Below are 14,896 nucleotides of genomic sequence, written 5' to 3' on the forward strand. Positions count from 1 at the left end.
CTTTTCGTAAGGTCTACTCCATCATCCGTTCCATATCCATGTTCCGATAACTTTTTGTTTGAGATTTTAATTAATTTTTATTAACCATAAATATAAGGTCTCTTTTTCCAGCCTCTGATTTAATTCAGGTTTTATGGGTCGTTCGTCGCTAAGTATTCTGAGTGCTTGTAAATTTTGCGCCAAAGTTTGAATTTTTCGATATATTTATTTAGTTTTTTGATGTTACCCACACTTAATACTAAAAGTTACCAGCACTGGTGCCGACGAAAATATTTATTTTTCGGTTAAAAAACTAATATTTGTAAAACTTAAATAGGAATGAGCAACGAAATAATTAGAATCCATCATGAAGTGGAGACACAGCGAAATATTTATAATATTTAATGGATTGATTGCCAATGTCCCAATTTCAAGAATTGATTGCTTAAAGAGGGCGCCGTATAAACGCAATGATTGTTTATTATCTAAAATTTTAAAGCTAGTTCTCGCGCCAATGAACAGCTTAATATCCCCATAGCTGCACTGGAGTCGTTGTTGCTCAGATTACAATTTGTTCAGCGGCAGTCGCGAACCCTCATGCAACAGTCGTGGATAAACATTGATAAACATAGTCGTGGATTTGCACACAGAGCCGAGCTTTCATCTATGTATTTGCAAGATAGTTTAACAACTCGTAATTGAACCAACAACTTGACTTGTGATGGATTGAACAGCTCATCCCCGGCTTTAAAAAGCGTGAAGACAAGCCGTTTACAAGTGTAAAGTGGAATGAGAAGCGGGAGCGGTCACAAACTGGAAAACTTTCTCTTCATCAAATTGTTTTGTCTGCGCTTCTTTCACTTGTGAAATCATATGTGAGCTCGCTGCGTGGTCTTTCCAGAGACCAGTGGGAAAATGCATTCCGCCAAAGAAGGGCAAAAGGCCACCAAGGCCGCCGACGAAGTGGAGGACAGCAGGTTTTCGGATCCGGAGCAGTACCTGGAGCACCTGCTGAAGGACGGAAGCCAGGAGGGAGATAGTGGAGCTGCATTGGAGTTGCCGTCATGGTACGATGAGCAGCTGTTCAGGCGGTGAGTTACGTGACCAATTGATGAGTATAGCTATGTATTTCCAATCGTGCAAACAATAAAAGTAATTGCTTAAGTGGCATTGATTTATTAACTTTTATATAACATACATAGATCATAGATAGAAAATATCATCAAAAGTTTTGAATTATAAGTTCATCAATATATCCTTTTTAGGATTTAAGATACTTCCTTAAAGAAGAAAACGCTTATGTTTATTTTCTTAATTTTAAAGATTAAATGTAAAAATTTTATTGTTTAACCTATCGTATTTAAGTTTAAAAGTAAAGAAGACTCAAGTTTTAAAAACGAATTAAAGTGTTGCCTTAAAACATGTTTCCATTTACGATTAAATATTAAACTAATCTCTGTTCTTCGACAGGGGTCAGCAGTACTTTCAATTCTATCGCTTCGTGATGAATGCAGGAATGCTAGCCGGACTAATTGGCGTATTAGCCGTTCCCTCTATTCTGAAAGTGCTCTCATGTACGCGGCAATCCTCGACAGCCTTCACTGCCTACCGGCGATACGTGCGGACTATCTTTCACACTCAAACTTGGTACAACAATAATATATCAGATCGCAGGAGCAAGTTTTGGACCAGTATTGCTGCTGTCCGCAAGGCACACTCGAGGGCCAGCAAGGCCTGCGGCCGTCAAGGAGCAGGACAGATCACCCAAAAGGATTTGGCGCTGACACAGTTTGGGTTCATTGGATTCATTACCATGGGTGCCCACCGGATTCAGCTGTATGATAGGGATTTCCTGGAAGCCACCACGCACATGTGGAGGGTCCTGGGATTTTTGCTGGGCATAAAAAATGAGTATAATATTTGTGGAAGAAACTGGGAGGAATCAAAGCTACGACTGGACATCGTCATGCGAAAAGTTTATGAGCCCGCATTGGAAAAAACTGGGGAGGATTTCCGCCGCATGACGGAGGCTCTAATTCACGGATTGTGGCATGTGAATACCATGTTGTCGGTGGATGCGCAGATATTCTTCACCAAGCGGCTGGCCTGCGTCAAAGGATATGAATACTACAGCTTTGATCATGAAAATGGAGTGAAGCGGGATCCCAACCAAAGAATGTACTACTATGATATGGGCTGGTGGGATCGGTTTATTGTGACCTACGGGCTGTTTTTTGTCACTTACTTGCATAAGTATGCTATTGTGCGATGGTATCTAAACTTTCGGGTTTGGCTGGTGGATGTGTTTACTTATTACTTGCCCTATATTGCCATTTGGAAATTCGGAATACATTCGGCATACGTGCGGATTTTTCGAGAGGGGGGCGAAGCCCACGATTTTGTTATGGGTCATAAAGATGATTAGATATAGTTTGTAGAAGTTATTTCTTGAATAAATAGTTTAAACATTAATTGCCACTAAGATAACTTGACTTTTGGTTTATAAATTGATTTTATTGTTTAAATTTCTTATATTTTATAGTACTAAGTTGCAGTACTAAAGGAGTACCAAAGTTAATAAATAGTTCTATATAATTTGCCATTATTTTCAGCATTGTAATGTTAATCAAATATTTCATCCTTAAATTTAGTTTGGCGGGCAAGATTCAAGAGCGGCTTAAAAAAACCAATAGCATTGCCATTCGTTCAGTTTGTGTGGCGCTTTTCATGTTGCCCACCAGGGGCGCTGCTGTGTGGCGTTTCTTTGGCGGATTTGGTCGCATTGTTTTTTAAGCATCTTGTGCGGTGCCGACTGTTTATTGTATTTGGCAACAAAAAATTGTTAATACAATGTTTTACCACGTTAGTTGTTTAATTTTATACGCTGCATCAATAAAAATAGCTTCTAACTTTCTCTTATCTTAGATATCCCTGGAGCACGAGATCCTGCTGCACCCACGCTACTTTGGCCCCCAACTTCTGGAAACGGTGAAGCAGAAACTATACTCTGAGGTGGAGGGCACCTGTACAGGCAAGTACGGATTTGTGATAGCGGTCACGACGATAGACCAGATCGGCTCCGGCGTTATCCAGCCGGGTCAGGGCTTCGTCGTCTATCCTGTCAAATACAAGGCCATCGTTTTCCGACCCTTCAAAGGGGAAGTGCTGGACGCGGTGGTCAAGCAGATTAACAAGGTGGGGATGTTCGCTGAGATCGGTCCCTTGTCCTGCTTTATTTCTCATCATGTGAGTAATCATCTATTGAATGTATTGACTATTTACTAATTATACTCTCTTTTTAGTCTATTCCCGCTGACATGCAATTCTGTCCAAACGGAAATCCCCCCTGTTATAAGAGCAAAGACGAGGACGTGGTCATTTCTGGAGAGGACAAAATCCGACTCAAGATTGTGGGAACACGTGTGGATGCTACTGGAATCGTAAGTCTAATAGTTTAAAAATGTTTAAAGAAATTCCCGCCAAAAAACTTGTTTTTATTCCATTTAGTTCGCCATTGGCACTCTTATGGATGACTACTTGGGACTTGTGTGTAATTAAAATCAACCCCTGCTTCAATCACGATTATTTTTGTATACAATTTAAATATATATATTAAACTTTAATGAAATGCATTTAAAGTGTTAAACATCTATGTGTATATAGTAATAAATATGTATGTACTTTATAAGATTTGATTTGTATTTAAAGGTACGTTACATTTGTAATTTAGTGGTTGGTGTATGTTGACGAGGCTTTATATAATAATGGATGGACATTAAGTAAACAAACTCCCATAAAGATAGCTATAGCTAAAGATTGTAATGATATATAGTAAAGCACTTAATTTAGGTGTACGACAACTGAGAAGTACTTAAAAAGCGAAAGCGAGCGGCTACTAAATTCAAACGATTGCGATTGCACGTGAAAATAATGAGAAACGAGATTAAAAGAGCCATTTGAAATTCTATACAAAAAGCGCGCCACATGGCTCACAGATCCCACGAGAAGAGATGGTGCTTCACCAGCATATCCCGCACTCCGTCCTTGAGCGGCTGCGATTCCTTGCCACGCTTTGGCGGCAGTTCCCAGTCGGGATTCAGGTTGAAGGCGAACTGCGACAGAATGCGAAGCTCGCATTTGATCTGCACCCAGCCGGGAGAGTCAATAAAACTCCAGGAGTGGTACCACTTTTGTACCACTTCTTGGCAAGCGCATAGCACTTCGAGCCACAGGTGAAGCACTTGTTCATTTAGTCCCAAACAGATAAGCGAGCGTAATTTGACATCCATCTGGGCATGAGCGTCGTCGTGGGTTTGATTTATGGCCTGCACGCAACGGTAAAGAAGCTCCTCCGGCGTCAAAACCTTTCCATCCTCATCCAGTCGATAGGTTTTGCACAAAACCAAGCGACTGTAAACAGACTCGAAATCTTTTTCTACCTCCCGTGTAGCAGCCTCCTCAATGTACAGCCATGGGTGGATTGGTCCACCCAAAAATGTGGGTCTTTTCATACCGTGTTCCAAAAAGGCCTTAATTGCTGGTGCCAGAGTGCCTCTCACCAGATCTGTGACGGTCTCCGATATGGCATCATCGCCAGCCGATGTGTACAGTTTGCTCCGTTCGTCCAGAAGCTCTACGAATTTAGCCGGAAACCAGCCGCGGAGTCCGTTTAATTCGCCAACCCAGCAGTGCTCGTCCTTCTGACTGATGATGGTAATGATGTCGTTCCGCCGGAAGCCTAATTCATCGTCGTCGTGCCGTTCGAAGTCATGGAGGGCTTTGGCCCGCCGTTTCCGCGTTCTCGCCACGTTGATAAAGTTCTCGTGGTCCTTGGCGTGGGACTCGCTGCTGTAGTTGGCCGTCAGCTGAATATGCCCAGCCAGTTTAGGCTCGATGGTGATGAAGTGTCGACCCACTTTAAGGATAGCTTCTCGTAAGTCAACCAGAATCTCCGTCTGACGAATGTTCTTGTTTTTCAGCTGATCAGCTTCGCTGCCATCGCCCCGGAATAGGAACGCCTCTAGAATGGACTTGCTCTTGCGGACTTGCCTTCGAGCTAACTGTTGCTTTGGAAGATTGGGTGCTGCTTCAGGATTGCCAATCTGATGACCCTGGTCCGCCATGAGATATGCCAAATGCCTGCGACGATGGGTGTCGATGACAGTTTGACTAAGGGAGCCTCCAACGTCCAATGCCTGCCGGAAGAGCACTTCCACATCGGTAACCTCTCCCGGAATGTCTGAAAGGGAATTGAAGATCTGTGCCGAATTCTCCAGATGCTTAAGCTCTTGCTCCTTAACTTTAAGCATGCCGAGCGTCAATTGGAAGAGCACAATAGAGCCCTCATAGAAGAACCAATCCCAGATTCGTACCAGGATCTTCATGTGGACGACATTGGCGAAAAGAGTGAGGAACCAGTGTAGAGTTATCAGCGACAGTTCGATGTCGTGCTTTTTTAGCGATTCATCTACGCTGCTTAAATAGTTTGCAATGAGCGTCTGCATCACGCGCTGGTCGGCCTGGATACCCAGGAGTGTGGAACTGTAGTAGGAAGCAGGCAGCAGATCCTCCACAATAGTGGCCATCATCCAAAAGGCATTCTCTTCTTCCATAAAGAGTAGCAGGCAGGCTACGATCACACCAGTACCCTGGCAGTAGCCAATGTCTGGAAATAGCCACGCGATTCCTCTAAGGATACGACGAAGTCGGGGAATCCCCGTTCCATTCGGATTGCTGAAGCAGGCGTTTGTGGGCAAGATGCGCAGCAAGTCTTTTTCTATTTGTTTTGAAGTCATGAGCTGGTCGTTGCTGGAGGCTTTGTAAAAAAATACGATTTAATTGCAGACTTAGGTATGTAAAATAATATGAAATCTTACCTTTAACTATATCCTGATAGCTGGTCTCGCTTTTCTGTCTCTTGGCCAGCGCACCTGAAAGCCGCATCCACATTTGAGCGCGCAAAGTGTGAGGGATGCCCTGGCGCACCATGTTGCGCAGCTTTTCGGTGCGTGGGAGCATCACATCTACATGCTCCCAGCTCAGCTCGGTTGCCTCTTTATTGTGTGAGAACTCCAGATGAGCAATCCACTGTAGTCGCTGTTGGGCGTCCTCAACGAAAGGAATACTTAACAATTTGTTTGAGCTTTGCTCTGGTCCGTCTTCTTCCTCCACGCGGAAGCCAAATTCGTCGAATCGATACTCCGGCTGGTCGTTTGGGCCGGAGGCCAGCTCCGCCCCGCCACCAAGCTTAGCGAGAATCTCCTGCGGCCACATGGAGGCTGTAAGGGCCGAGAAGGGCCCGCCAGGATTCGGTCGTAGTCCATCGGCGACACTCAGTTCTTCCATCATGGGAGGCAGCTCGCCCAGATCATCTTCCGAGCCTAGGTTCTGAAGTTTGCGCTGTTGGCAGCACCAATGTGGAACGATAAATATTAATTACTCTGATAAGCAATCTTTTCTGGTGATTTGACGTTACCGTATGTTCTTCACGGCCCACGTAACCCTCGTGATCGCGACCGAAGATACTTCTGGCCATGTCCATACTCCCCGCTGTTTGATTCTCCTAAGCTCTTCTGTCAAGCATTCAGTTAAGGTGTTTTTCCAGTGTCTCTTGTTTGTGTGCGAAAAACAAATCTTCAGTTTTCACTCAGCATTGTTTGCAATTGGTATTAACGCTGATTTCACTGTCAGCTGTTTGGTTAGCGATAACCGATGCTATTGATTTTTAGTCAGCCCTCGAAAAATGGTTGCGGCAAGGGGGGTTAGAAGGGGAAAACCTTTTGTAATCATTTAAATTAATATAATTGTTTATTTTCTTCTTCATATAAGCGTGTAAAATTCTTTAGCATTAGGAAGATGATATGAATATTCCCATTCTAAAAAAAATACTACGCCCATGTTCAGGGCTACTAAACAGCACCTGTTGATTTAAAAAGGAGAGCATTGAAATATTTTGGTTTTTATGCTATTTCTTTTGTTAAATAATTAAATAATTTTTTGTTTTATAAATTATCTTAAAAGTTACACTTTGAAAATCCGATAACTGATAACAGATAACAAACAGCATAATCGATTGGTATACAAACATCAGCTGTTTGGCGAGGTGGGCAGCTTTCTTATCCGATGCAATAAACAAAAAACACAAAAACAATGCAAATAAAGCCTATAATAACATGTAAGTTGTTTACTATTTTAAGCGAATTATTTTTACTGAATAATATCCTTTTATCAGACTCCGGCTCTTGCCCGCTTTTCCGCTCGCTGGAGTCGCAAATTCTAAACGCCATCCCACTGGACACTTGCGAGTGGAGGCGAACTTTCCAACGGCCCACAAAACATGTTCGTCTAGAGGCCCAGACTCAGCAGTTTAATGTGTCGGCCCTGGAAAGGTACAAATCCGGAGATTGGAGCATTCTGGAGCACCCAATACTGCACATTTTTGTCACGGAATGCAATGTGAGTTGGTTAGTGGCTATGGATTCATTTCTAATGTCTTGTGTGTGTTTCAGGATGTGGACACCTACAAGGCTACCATCAAGGAGGAGATTGACACCTGGCTGAAGTTATTAAACAGCTATGGTGTTACGGACTGGATGATTCTGTTGGTGGAGACACTGGACATGCGCAAGACGAAAAACTTTATGCCACGCACAACGGTGCTGGACAAGATTCGCCTGGACTTTGGTAGCAAGAACGACGACCGCTGCATCTCCGTGCTTAACCCTGCCAAGTTCGAGCAAAAGTCCACGGAGTCCTTTCGCTGCCTGGTTCAGAGGATTCGTTTTCTAATGCTCACTAGCTACAACCGAAATATTGTCAAATATGAAGAGCTTATTCGTAGCAAGCGCGAGAAGCGTAATCATGATGGCTGGGACTTCCGGCAATACTTCTTCATGCAGGAAGATCTGGCGCTAATCTTTGAGAAATTAGAGCTGCCCACTGAGGCTTTAATTCAATACGATGAACTGGATGCCATGTTCTCGCAATTCATCACTCACACGGGACTGAATGAGAAGCAACAGTGGTTGAATTACTTTAGGAAGCCCTTGGACTCTTTTCATGGCATTTGTTTAACCCGACCCGACAAGTTTGAGATGCGGGCAAAGATTCGAGATGAAGGAGTCTCTCTTTTGGAGTTCCGAAACTACTTGTTTGAGCGACAAGCCTATCTGTTACTAACTTGCAATGATATTCCAGAGATAGCCAAGCGGCTTCTCAACTTCCTTTTCTCCACGTTGCGCGAAGTGGAGTTCATTAAGCTAGAGTGTCAGGAGGGTGCCCTGTGCTGCTGGGAGTTTGTTTGCGCTCTGGAGGTTCTGCAACTCTGTGAACAGGCCATGGAGCCCAACGAAGTTACATGTTTTCAGCATTGTGCTCCTATTTGGAATTTGGCCAAGGACAAGTTGTACGAACTGGGCAAGCTGTGTGGCTTGCTACCAGGTTGCACGCCCACATCCGAGCAGCTGCACATTGTAGTTCAGCTGTCCTCTGGCATAGGAGATGCTCCCCCAGAACAGCAACAGTTTCTGCAGGCCACTCCGCAGCTACGCGAACGTTCACCTAACCGCAAGCCAAAAAAGTCGGCAGCGCAACAGCTAAAGGAGGCTCTTGGCTCGAATCAAGCTTTCCAGAAGCTATACCTAGAATTGGCCGAACTGGCCATCAGTACGTACAAGCATGTGGCTCGTCTGCGATCCGCTAGATTGGTTGGCTTGGACTTGGGCAAGTTTTATTGCGCCTTAAATGAACCGCACAAGGCCGTGGGATTCTTTACGGATCTCCTTAGAGAACTGAAGGCGGAGAATTGGCATTCCCTTAGTTCTCAGACACTATTGGAGCTTGCCAACTGTTACCGCAAGATGGGCGATTCTTTGGCTTACACTAAGACTTGCAGTTCCATTTCCTGCTGCGTGGAGCTGGAGACACTGGTCCGAACCTTTTATTTTGACGAGTTCCTAAAATCTCTAAAGACTCTAAAAACCACACTTTCCGCCCAGCCGTCCATGGAGAATGCGAATTTTTGTGTTCTGGAAGATCATTTCCGCATCGAAGACATCGAGGTTGCCAACCAGAAGCCTATTATTCAAGATGACTTTATCGTGGTGCAGTTAAAAATAGATAGCCATTATCCCCGAGAAATTGTGGCGGAAAACATAAAACTGTGCTACGAGTTGCAGGCGGCTCCGTTGGAAGCGGCCATGGAGAATGTGTCTTTGAATGCTACACCCTCGATGGCAAAGATGAAGGACACAACTTCACGGCTGAAAGTATCCCTTCAACTGGCCTACAAGCAGGACAATCGACTTCACGCGGCCTCCGTGTCCTGCGATACCCCGAAAACCAAACAGCCCGTGAGGCGCACCAGCAGCACAAAGCGGAAACTGTCGCCCAGCGTCCAGGCAGACTTCAGCAACTTTGTTCAGGCGGAAAACATCGCTCTGCAGCCAGGAGTTAATTTCATTGAGCTCAAAGCCAAAGCCACTCGAGTGGGCAGCTGGACTTTCAAACAGGTTGGTATTCAAGACTCATATCTTGTAATGGATCTATAATTTTTTCTTCTCTTTACAGCTCTGCGTGAGTATGGCCAGCCTGGAATTCCTATCGGAGCAGTTGCCCTTTGCTCCGCCCTGCTTTGAGATCAGCACTAAGCCGGCTAGTGCATCATTAGAGTTCAAAACTCTGACAGCTGGCATTGTACAACCCATTAGCTTGCACGTTTCAGGAGGCAGCTTCATATTTCCACCGGATGCCAAAATAACGCTTCGCTGTTCCAAGAATCTGAGGATACGTCAAGCACAAGACACCTCCAATCAGGATGCCTATAATGACGATGCCACGTTTGAGAGCCAGTTGCAAGTGCCTCTGCTACAGTTTAAATCTTTCGAGGATCGCAGTATACCGCTGGAGGTGCTCTCGGATATGCCAGGGCGCAAGGTGTCCAAACACCACGAGCATCACATTTCTCTCACTTGTCCGTGGTCGCGGAGTGAGCTGTCCATACCAGTTGATTTCCAGCCCGCAATGGAGGCGACTTGTCGGCTGCACACTTGCGGCACCCAAAAGTTCCTACAAGTGATAATGAAGGGCCTAGATGCACACCTACTGCTGCAGCAGGCGAAGGTGAAGTGCGATCTGCCTGGGGTTCAGCTGCTGGACTTGAATCCCACGTCGCAAGATCCAATCGTAAGTTATTAAATACTTTCAATTGAAACTTATCCCTAATGTCAACTTTTAGGAAATCTATAAATCTCTGACTGTCACGTATCTGTACGAAATTCAAGTGGAACCATTGAAGACCGAGCATGAATTGGCCATCGTCAAGGTGCACTTTGTGGTCAAATATGCCACCGTTTCCCAACCGGATGTCTTCAGAAATTACGGGTGCGCCTTCGATCTGGTGGACTACACCACTCTCTTTAAGCTGCAGGCCCAGCTGGAACCAAATGAATTGTGCCGCCTGCGCACTGTATGCAACATGAATCTGAAGATCACCAAGGTCCATGAGAATCCCTACACGGATCTCATGTACGAGGTGCTCAACGACCAGAATCTGTGGGCCGTTTGCGGGCGTTCAGCGGGTGAGTTGGAGTTTGCTCTTCTTGATTTACTTTTCCTGTCTCTGCTTATGATTTAATTCTTGTTTTTCTACACACACGATTTACTTTTGCATTTTAAGATATGGGTAAGTTGGTTGGTAAAGGACACAAGTAGCACTACACTAGCGTAGAGTAGTTTACTGGCATGGTTAACTTCTAGCTTCATACTTCGTATTTCCTATTAAATGCGTTTAACATTCCCAGCTTTCCATCAGAACAGAATAATCTCATATAAACATTGCTTAACCTTTAAGTATGCTTCTTTAAGACACTTTACTAATTGGTTCAATTATTTCAGGTGTTGTGTCCATGAAAGACGTCGACAGTCACTCCATATCGCTGGATGTTATGCCGCTAAGCACGGGCTTTCTACCCATGCCTAGCATCCGACTATCTAAGTACACCGCCGGTGGCAAGAGCAAGACTGACGGCCACTCCAAAGTGCATCCTTTTCCGCCCGGACAGGTCTACAACTCCACGAAGAGCATGCAGATCCATGTCATCGCCAGTGTAGCCGGCGATCAGTGAATAGCCAAATTGAATTCAAGTGTATATTATTTAAATATATGCCCTGGGGTCAAGTATTATTTATCAAATATTGTCAACCTTTAAAATACAATATCCAAATCAAAATCAAGCTTTGAAAGAGGCCAGATCTTGGGCCAGCTTGGCCAGCTGTTTCTCTTCAACGCGATAGTAGTGCCAGCCCTCCTTGTCAGTCAAGTCCACAGCCCCAAGGCTTTCGTAAAACTTGCGGGCGGGATTCCATTCCAGAACGTTGAACTCCAATCGTGGACATTTCAGCGCCACAGCTCGGGCAGATACCTCCAGGAAAATACGTTTCCCAGCGCCGCGTTTTCGGTGCTCTGGTCGGACGTATATGTCCTCCACAAAAAAGTAGCGACCCTGCCAGGTGGAGTATGCCTTATAACAGATAGAATACCCAATGGCTTGTCTGGGAAAATAAAAAATGCAAGTGTGAAATGGTCAGAGGATAAATATTGGCCCAGTCAAATGAATTATTGTTTGGACAGGCAGGTAGAACACAATTACCCTCCTTATCAGCTATTGGTTTTACTCACTTGGTGGCATTGTCAATGAGGACATAAACTTCACAGTCCTCCTGCTCCCCAGTAAGTCCGGCATCACGTTTGAGAACTAAGTATAAAATAGTTTACATTTTTAAGGAACCTATTACATATTATATGTATAAGTTTGTTAAAAATACTCACCCTCCACCGTTAGTTGGGGGCCGTTGCTCATTTTTTCAAAGTCAGCCAGCTCCTGCAGATTAAATCAAGACTTTATATCATATGCGAATATGAAATAATTGTCTTTACCTGTATCATTGCCAGTACATCTTTAATATCATCCACCTGAGCACGCCGGAAAGTAAATTCATCGCTCTTCGACATAGTTACTGCCTTTTGTGTCTCCTTAATCAGAACTGAACCTGGCGACTGATATTTCAGTGTAGGTGTGGTCTTATCTGGGTGGGGAACTCATAAACACCTCATATTACTAGGGATGAGCCGTAATCCCGTGACTTAATACCGTGCCTACCACTAACATTCAGGGAGTTACAGGATTAAAGTAAAATTTCAAGAAAAAGATTATGAAAATGCGATCGAGATATAATATAGTTTTTAATAAGATAATAATAATATTATGTGTTTATGTGTGGTATATTAGTAATTACTAATATTTACTAGTAATTCATTAATGATTTATTAACTTATACGTTAACTTATAATATATATATGCTTTATATTATATCAGCTATTACCATTTAAATTTAATATTCAATTTTTAAAAAGAATAATAGAAATTCTCAAAGAAAAATCATAGCATAATTTTGGGGTGGAAGACACTGTTAGATTCTTATTACAAGAATTTTTAATTTAAACCTGGGGGTGAAACTTTGTCATAATATTTTATAAGTAATATGCATACAGAATCAATTGTTGTTAATTAGTGGCACTTTGTTTGAGTTTCAAAATGATGGCGTCGCTCTTATCCGTGAAATGTTTGCCAAACAGATTTATTGTTTGAGGGAATGGTATTCTCAGTAAATATTTTCCCTCGACCGACCCTGTATGACGCCTCATTTGGTTGGGTCTTATCAATATTTTTTGGTTCTCTCACTTTTGATTCATTGTGTTGACTTAAATTTTGGGTATTTGGGACCAATAATGTCACAACTTATCTGATTAGTGGAAATCGATTTGTTATTTTTCTCGTACTCCATAGATGGAATCGAAAAGTTGCCCGGACATGGGCTATATTTTCGGTTGATCTCTCATGAACCTGATTGGTTCTGACCCAGGCACCTTGAATTTGATGGGGCTATCAGTTGGGTCGGGACCGGGACCGGGACCGCGTCCGAGTCCGGGGCCTATTAGTAGTGCCTGCCGCTAGTAAATACAGTTGACCTCTTGCCACATAGCAGCAACTCAATTTATATAGATTTTTGTTTTCAATTTTGTTGTTTTGTACAAACCCCGGCTTATCTCCGCTTCGTCACGATGATGTGGCTGTGGATTCTGAAATTATAACACCAATCCCATTTTATATTATTTATGAATATGTCGAGCGCTAAATGCGACCCGTTCGAAATGGAGCCTGTATTTCAATTTTCATGTGCGAGAGAATTCCTGCTTGGGTTGGCAGGATTGCCTTATCTCTAGCATGTTTATAGTGGTTTATATTTATTTTTTGTTTATATAAATTCCATAAAAACAGTCAAGATTATGTAGAACTTGCTCGTGCTCAGCAATCAAGCTTCAACAAAATAAAACCCAAGTCCCAAAGACGATAAACCGCAGCTTACACAGAGGGAAAATTAATAATTGCTATAACTAAAGAGGGTCTATTTCAAAATTTGTTAAATAGGTATTAACATTTATGTATTTAAATATATAATTTTGATTTATATCTTAGTGTTAGCCCTCTCTTAATAATATTCCAAAAAACAAAGTAATATTTTTAAAGTGCATCTCACTCACTGGGACATTTTATCTTTTAACCGCAATGCATCTTCCGGGCTTCGCTACTGCTGTTCCTGATAAACAACTCTATAGCTATAGCCACTGCCCGCACCCGGGCAAGGGTGCCCTTATATCCTTATCAGTGCTGGTCCTACAAGAACTCCTCCTCCTTCTCCAAGTCGTGACCCGCACCCCGGAGCCACCTCCTTCCAATGGCCTGATCCCCCTTCTCTGCCTTTCTTTCTATTGTCTCTACTAGACGGAGCCGGCTTAAAGTTATTTTTTTTTTCGCCAGGTTATTTACCTCCTTATCTCACCAGCATTGTTCTCTGGTTGCTTCTGAATCCGATTCGTTTTTATCAGTATTGCTGTTTGCAATATGTTTGCTCTCTGTTTTTTTTTCTTCTTATCAATCCACATGACGTCACAAGAGCCGGCGTTTTAGGTTTCTGAAATATTTTATCTTGAATTTGTTTTTTTTTTCATTCCAAACTTGCTCATTTTAAAATTTGACTTGGCAGACACATGGGCAGGGGTGCCCAGTACTTTTTGTTCCTTTTTATTATTTTGGTTTGTTTTTGTTTATATGCTTTATCACTTGCCCAGGGAGTAAGAAAATAGAGCGAGATAGATAGTCAAGGTCGTTCAAGCTTCGTTATCAATATTTAGAAGGGTTTGAATCGAATATTCCATTATTATCTTTAATTCATGAGGGTTTACAGTGAGTATTACAAAGTTTTTACATTCATAATGTCTGTTGAATAATGAAAAAAAAATTCTAGAGATTATAGCTTAAGAAAGGATATTTAATGATATTCTAAATAATGATAATCATATTAAAAAATATATATAGACAAGCCATTTCTATCACAACTTTAATTAAAATATGATGACTGATTTAATAAAGATTTCAAATCTTAAGTGGAGATTCTGTTTATATCCTTACTATATTACCTATTTATTTAATTATATGGTTCTAAGCGAGGAAGACTTCGTTCTATTTTCTTTGAGACGAACCTGCAAACTGCCTCTGATAGTGGCAACCCAGTGGATTGGCAATGCTCTCTGTCACCGTCGTCGTCGCCGCCGCCGACGCCCCATCAGAACCCGGCCAAACAAGTGGGAGCGTTGATAAGGACACAACCCACTGGTAGGCCATATGACTCGTTAAGTCGGAAAGTTGCCCCGATAAGGATAGTCGCGCGACCGGCGCGTGATGCAAGTTAATCAAATCGGGTTTTGGTATCGCTGCCCTCGCCGCCTCTCTCTCTCTGTATCTCTGGCGCCGTCCTGTTCGCTCCCATATAAAGGCTATGGGTGGCGCCGGTGGGGCTG

At 43.1% G+C, this 14,896-nt stretch overlaps 5 protein-coding genes across 8 annotated transcripts; 3 read left to right on the forward strand and 2 right to left on the reverse strand.

Annotated features, from left to right (window-relative positions):
• Positions 1-235: 235 nt before the first annotated feature.
• Positions 236-2,461, forward strand: LOC6494675. Its single transcript, XM_001965919.4, has 2 exons — positions 236-1,070; positions 1,450-2,461. The coding sequence occupies exons 1-2, from the start codon at positions 895-897 to the stop codon at positions 2,402-2,404; spliced, it is 1,131 nt and encodes a 376-aa protein (XP_001965955.1). The 5' UTR covers positions 236-894; the 3' UTR covers positions 2,405-2,461.
• Positions 2,462-2,725: 264 nt separating this feature from the next.
• Positions 2,726-3,664, forward strand: LOC6494686 (DNA-directed RNA polymerase II subunit RPB7). The gene is made up of 4 exons (XM_001965920.4): positions 2,726-2,841; positions 2,905-3,225; positions 3,282-3,419; positions 3,487-3,664. Exons 1-4 carry the CDS (start codon positions 2,830-2,832, stop codon positions 3,535-3,537), a joined length of 522 nt encoding a protein of 173 aa, XP_001965956.1. The 5' UTR covers positions 2,726-2,829; the 3' UTR covers positions 3,538-3,664.
• Positions 3,658-6,702, reverse strand: LOC6494209 (small G protein signaling modulator 3 homolog). The gene is made up of 3 exons (XM_001965921.3): positions 6,455-6,702; positions 5,856-6,378; positions 3,658-5,794 (listed from the first exon to the last, which is right to left on the reverse strand). Exons 1-3 carry the CDS (start codon positions 6,518-6,520, stop codon positions 3,969-3,971), a joined length of 2,415 nt encoding a protein of 804 aa, XP_001965957.1. The 5' UTR covers positions 6,521-6,702; the 3' UTR covers positions 3,658-3,968.
• A 307-nt stretch (positions 6,703-7,009) lies between these two features.
• LOC6494697 (trafficking protein particle complex subunit 10) lies at positions 7,010-11,211 on the forward strand. Of its 2 annotated transcripts, XM_014904602.3 has the most exons (7): positions 7,010-7,153; positions 7,211-7,434; positions 7,488-9,488; positions 9,547-10,161; positions 10,214-10,556; positions 10,655-10,660; positions 10,873-11,211. In XM_014904602.3, the coding sequence occupies exons 1-7, from the start codon at positions 7,129-7,131 to the stop codon at positions 11,100-11,102; spliced, it is 3,444 nt and encodes a 1,147-aa protein (XP_014760088.1). In that variant the 5' UTR covers positions 7,010-7,128; the 3' UTR covers positions 11,103-11,211. The 2 variants fall into 2 exon arrangements, with proteins under 2 accessions (XP_014760088.1, XP_001965958.1); XM_001965922.4 differs by lacking the exon at positions 10,655-10,660 and having other exon boundaries at positions 7,011-7,153.
• On the reverse strand, positions 11,117-14,599 carry LOC6494198 (thialysine N-epsilon-acetyltransferase). Of its 3 annotated transcripts, none has more exons than XM_044715049.1 (5): positions 14,516-14,599; positions 11,915-12,139; positions 11,807-11,858; positions 11,657-11,732; positions 11,117-11,529 (listed from the first exon to the last, which is right to left on the reverse strand). In XM_044715049.1, exons 2-5 carry the CDS (start codon positions 11,987-11,989, stop codon positions 11,208-11,210), a joined length of 525 nt encoding a protein of 174 aa, XP_044570984.1. In that variant the 5' UTR covers positions 11,990-12,139; positions 14,516-14,599; the 3' UTR covers positions 11,117-11,207. The 3 variants fall into 3 exon arrangements, with proteins under 3 accessions (XP_044570984.1, XP_001965959.1, XP_044570982.1); XM_001965923.4 differs by lacking the exon at positions 14,516-14,599 and adding an exon at positions 13,580-14,256; XM_044715047.1 differs by lacking the exon at positions 14,516-14,599 and adding an exon at positions 13,075-13,190.
• Between the last annotated feature and the right edge of the window lie 297 nt (positions 14,600-14,896).

Source organism: Drosophila ananassae, chromosome 2L (genome assembly GCF_017639315.1).
Source record: "Drosophila ananassae strain 14024-0371.13 chromosome 2L, ASM1763931v2, whole genome shotgun sequence".
In the NCBI taxonomy this organism is placed as follows: Eukaryota; Metazoa; Arthropoda; class Insecta; order Diptera; family Drosophilidae; genus Drosophila; species Drosophila ananassae.

Excerpts from the sequence above, each read along its gene's own strand:
- LOC6494686 (XM_001965920.4), top strand. Across the intron at positions 3,226-3,281 it reads CCTGCTTTATTTCTCATCAT|TCTATTCCCGCTGACATGCA; the intron begins GTGAGTAATCAT and ends CTCTCTTTTTAG. Across the intron at positions 3,420-3,486 it reads GTGTGGATGCTACTGGAATC|TTCGCCATTGGCACTCTTAT; the intron begins GTAAGTCTAATA and ends TATTCCATTTAG.
- LOC6494209 (XM_001965921.3), bottom strand. The coding sequence starts at position 6,520 with ATGGACATGGCCAGAAGTATCTTCGGTCGCGATCACGAGGGTTACGTG. Across the intron at positions 6,379-6,454 it reads TGGGCCGTGAAGAACATACG|CGCAAACTTCAGAACCTAGG; the intron begins GTAACGTCAAAT and ends TGCTGCCAACAG. Across the intron at positions 5,795-5,855 it reads CTATCAGGATATAGTTAAAG|CCTCCAGCAACGACCAGCTC; the intron begins GTAAGATTTCAT and ends TTTTTTACAAAG.
- LOC6494675 (XM_001965919.4), top strand. The coding sequence starts at position 895 with ATGCATTCCGCCAAAGAAGGGCAAAAGGCCACCAAGGCCGCCGACGAA. Across the intron at positions 1,071-1,449 it reads GATGAGCAGCTGTTCAGGCG|GGGTCAGCAGTACTTTCAAT; the intron begins GTGAGTTACGTG and ends GTTCTTCGACAG.
- LOC6494198 (XM_044715049.1), bottom strand. The coding sequence starts at position 11,989 with ATGTCGAAGAGCGATGAATTTACTTTCCGGCGTGCTCAGGTGGATGAT. Across the intron at positions 11,859-11,914 it reads ATGTACTGGCAATGATACAG|GAGCTGGCTGACTTTGAAAA; the intron begins GTAAAGACAATT and ends TTTAATCTGCAG. Across the intron at positions 11,530-11,656 it reads CTCATTGACAATGCCACCAA|ACAAGCCATTGGGTATTCTA; the intron begins GTGAGTAAAACC and ends TTATTTTCCCAG.
- LOC6494697 (XM_014904602.3), top strand. The coding sequence starts at position 7,129 with ATGCAAATAAAGCCTATAATAACAT. Across the intron at positions 9,489-9,546 it reads GCAGCTGGACTTTCAAACAG|CTCTGCGTGAGTATGGCCAG; the intron begins GTTGGTATTCAA and ends TTCTCTTTACAG. Across the intron at positions 10,162-10,213 it reads CCACGTCGCAAGATCCAATC|GAAATCTATAAATCTCTGAC; the intron begins GTAAGTTATTAA and ends GTCAACTTTTAG.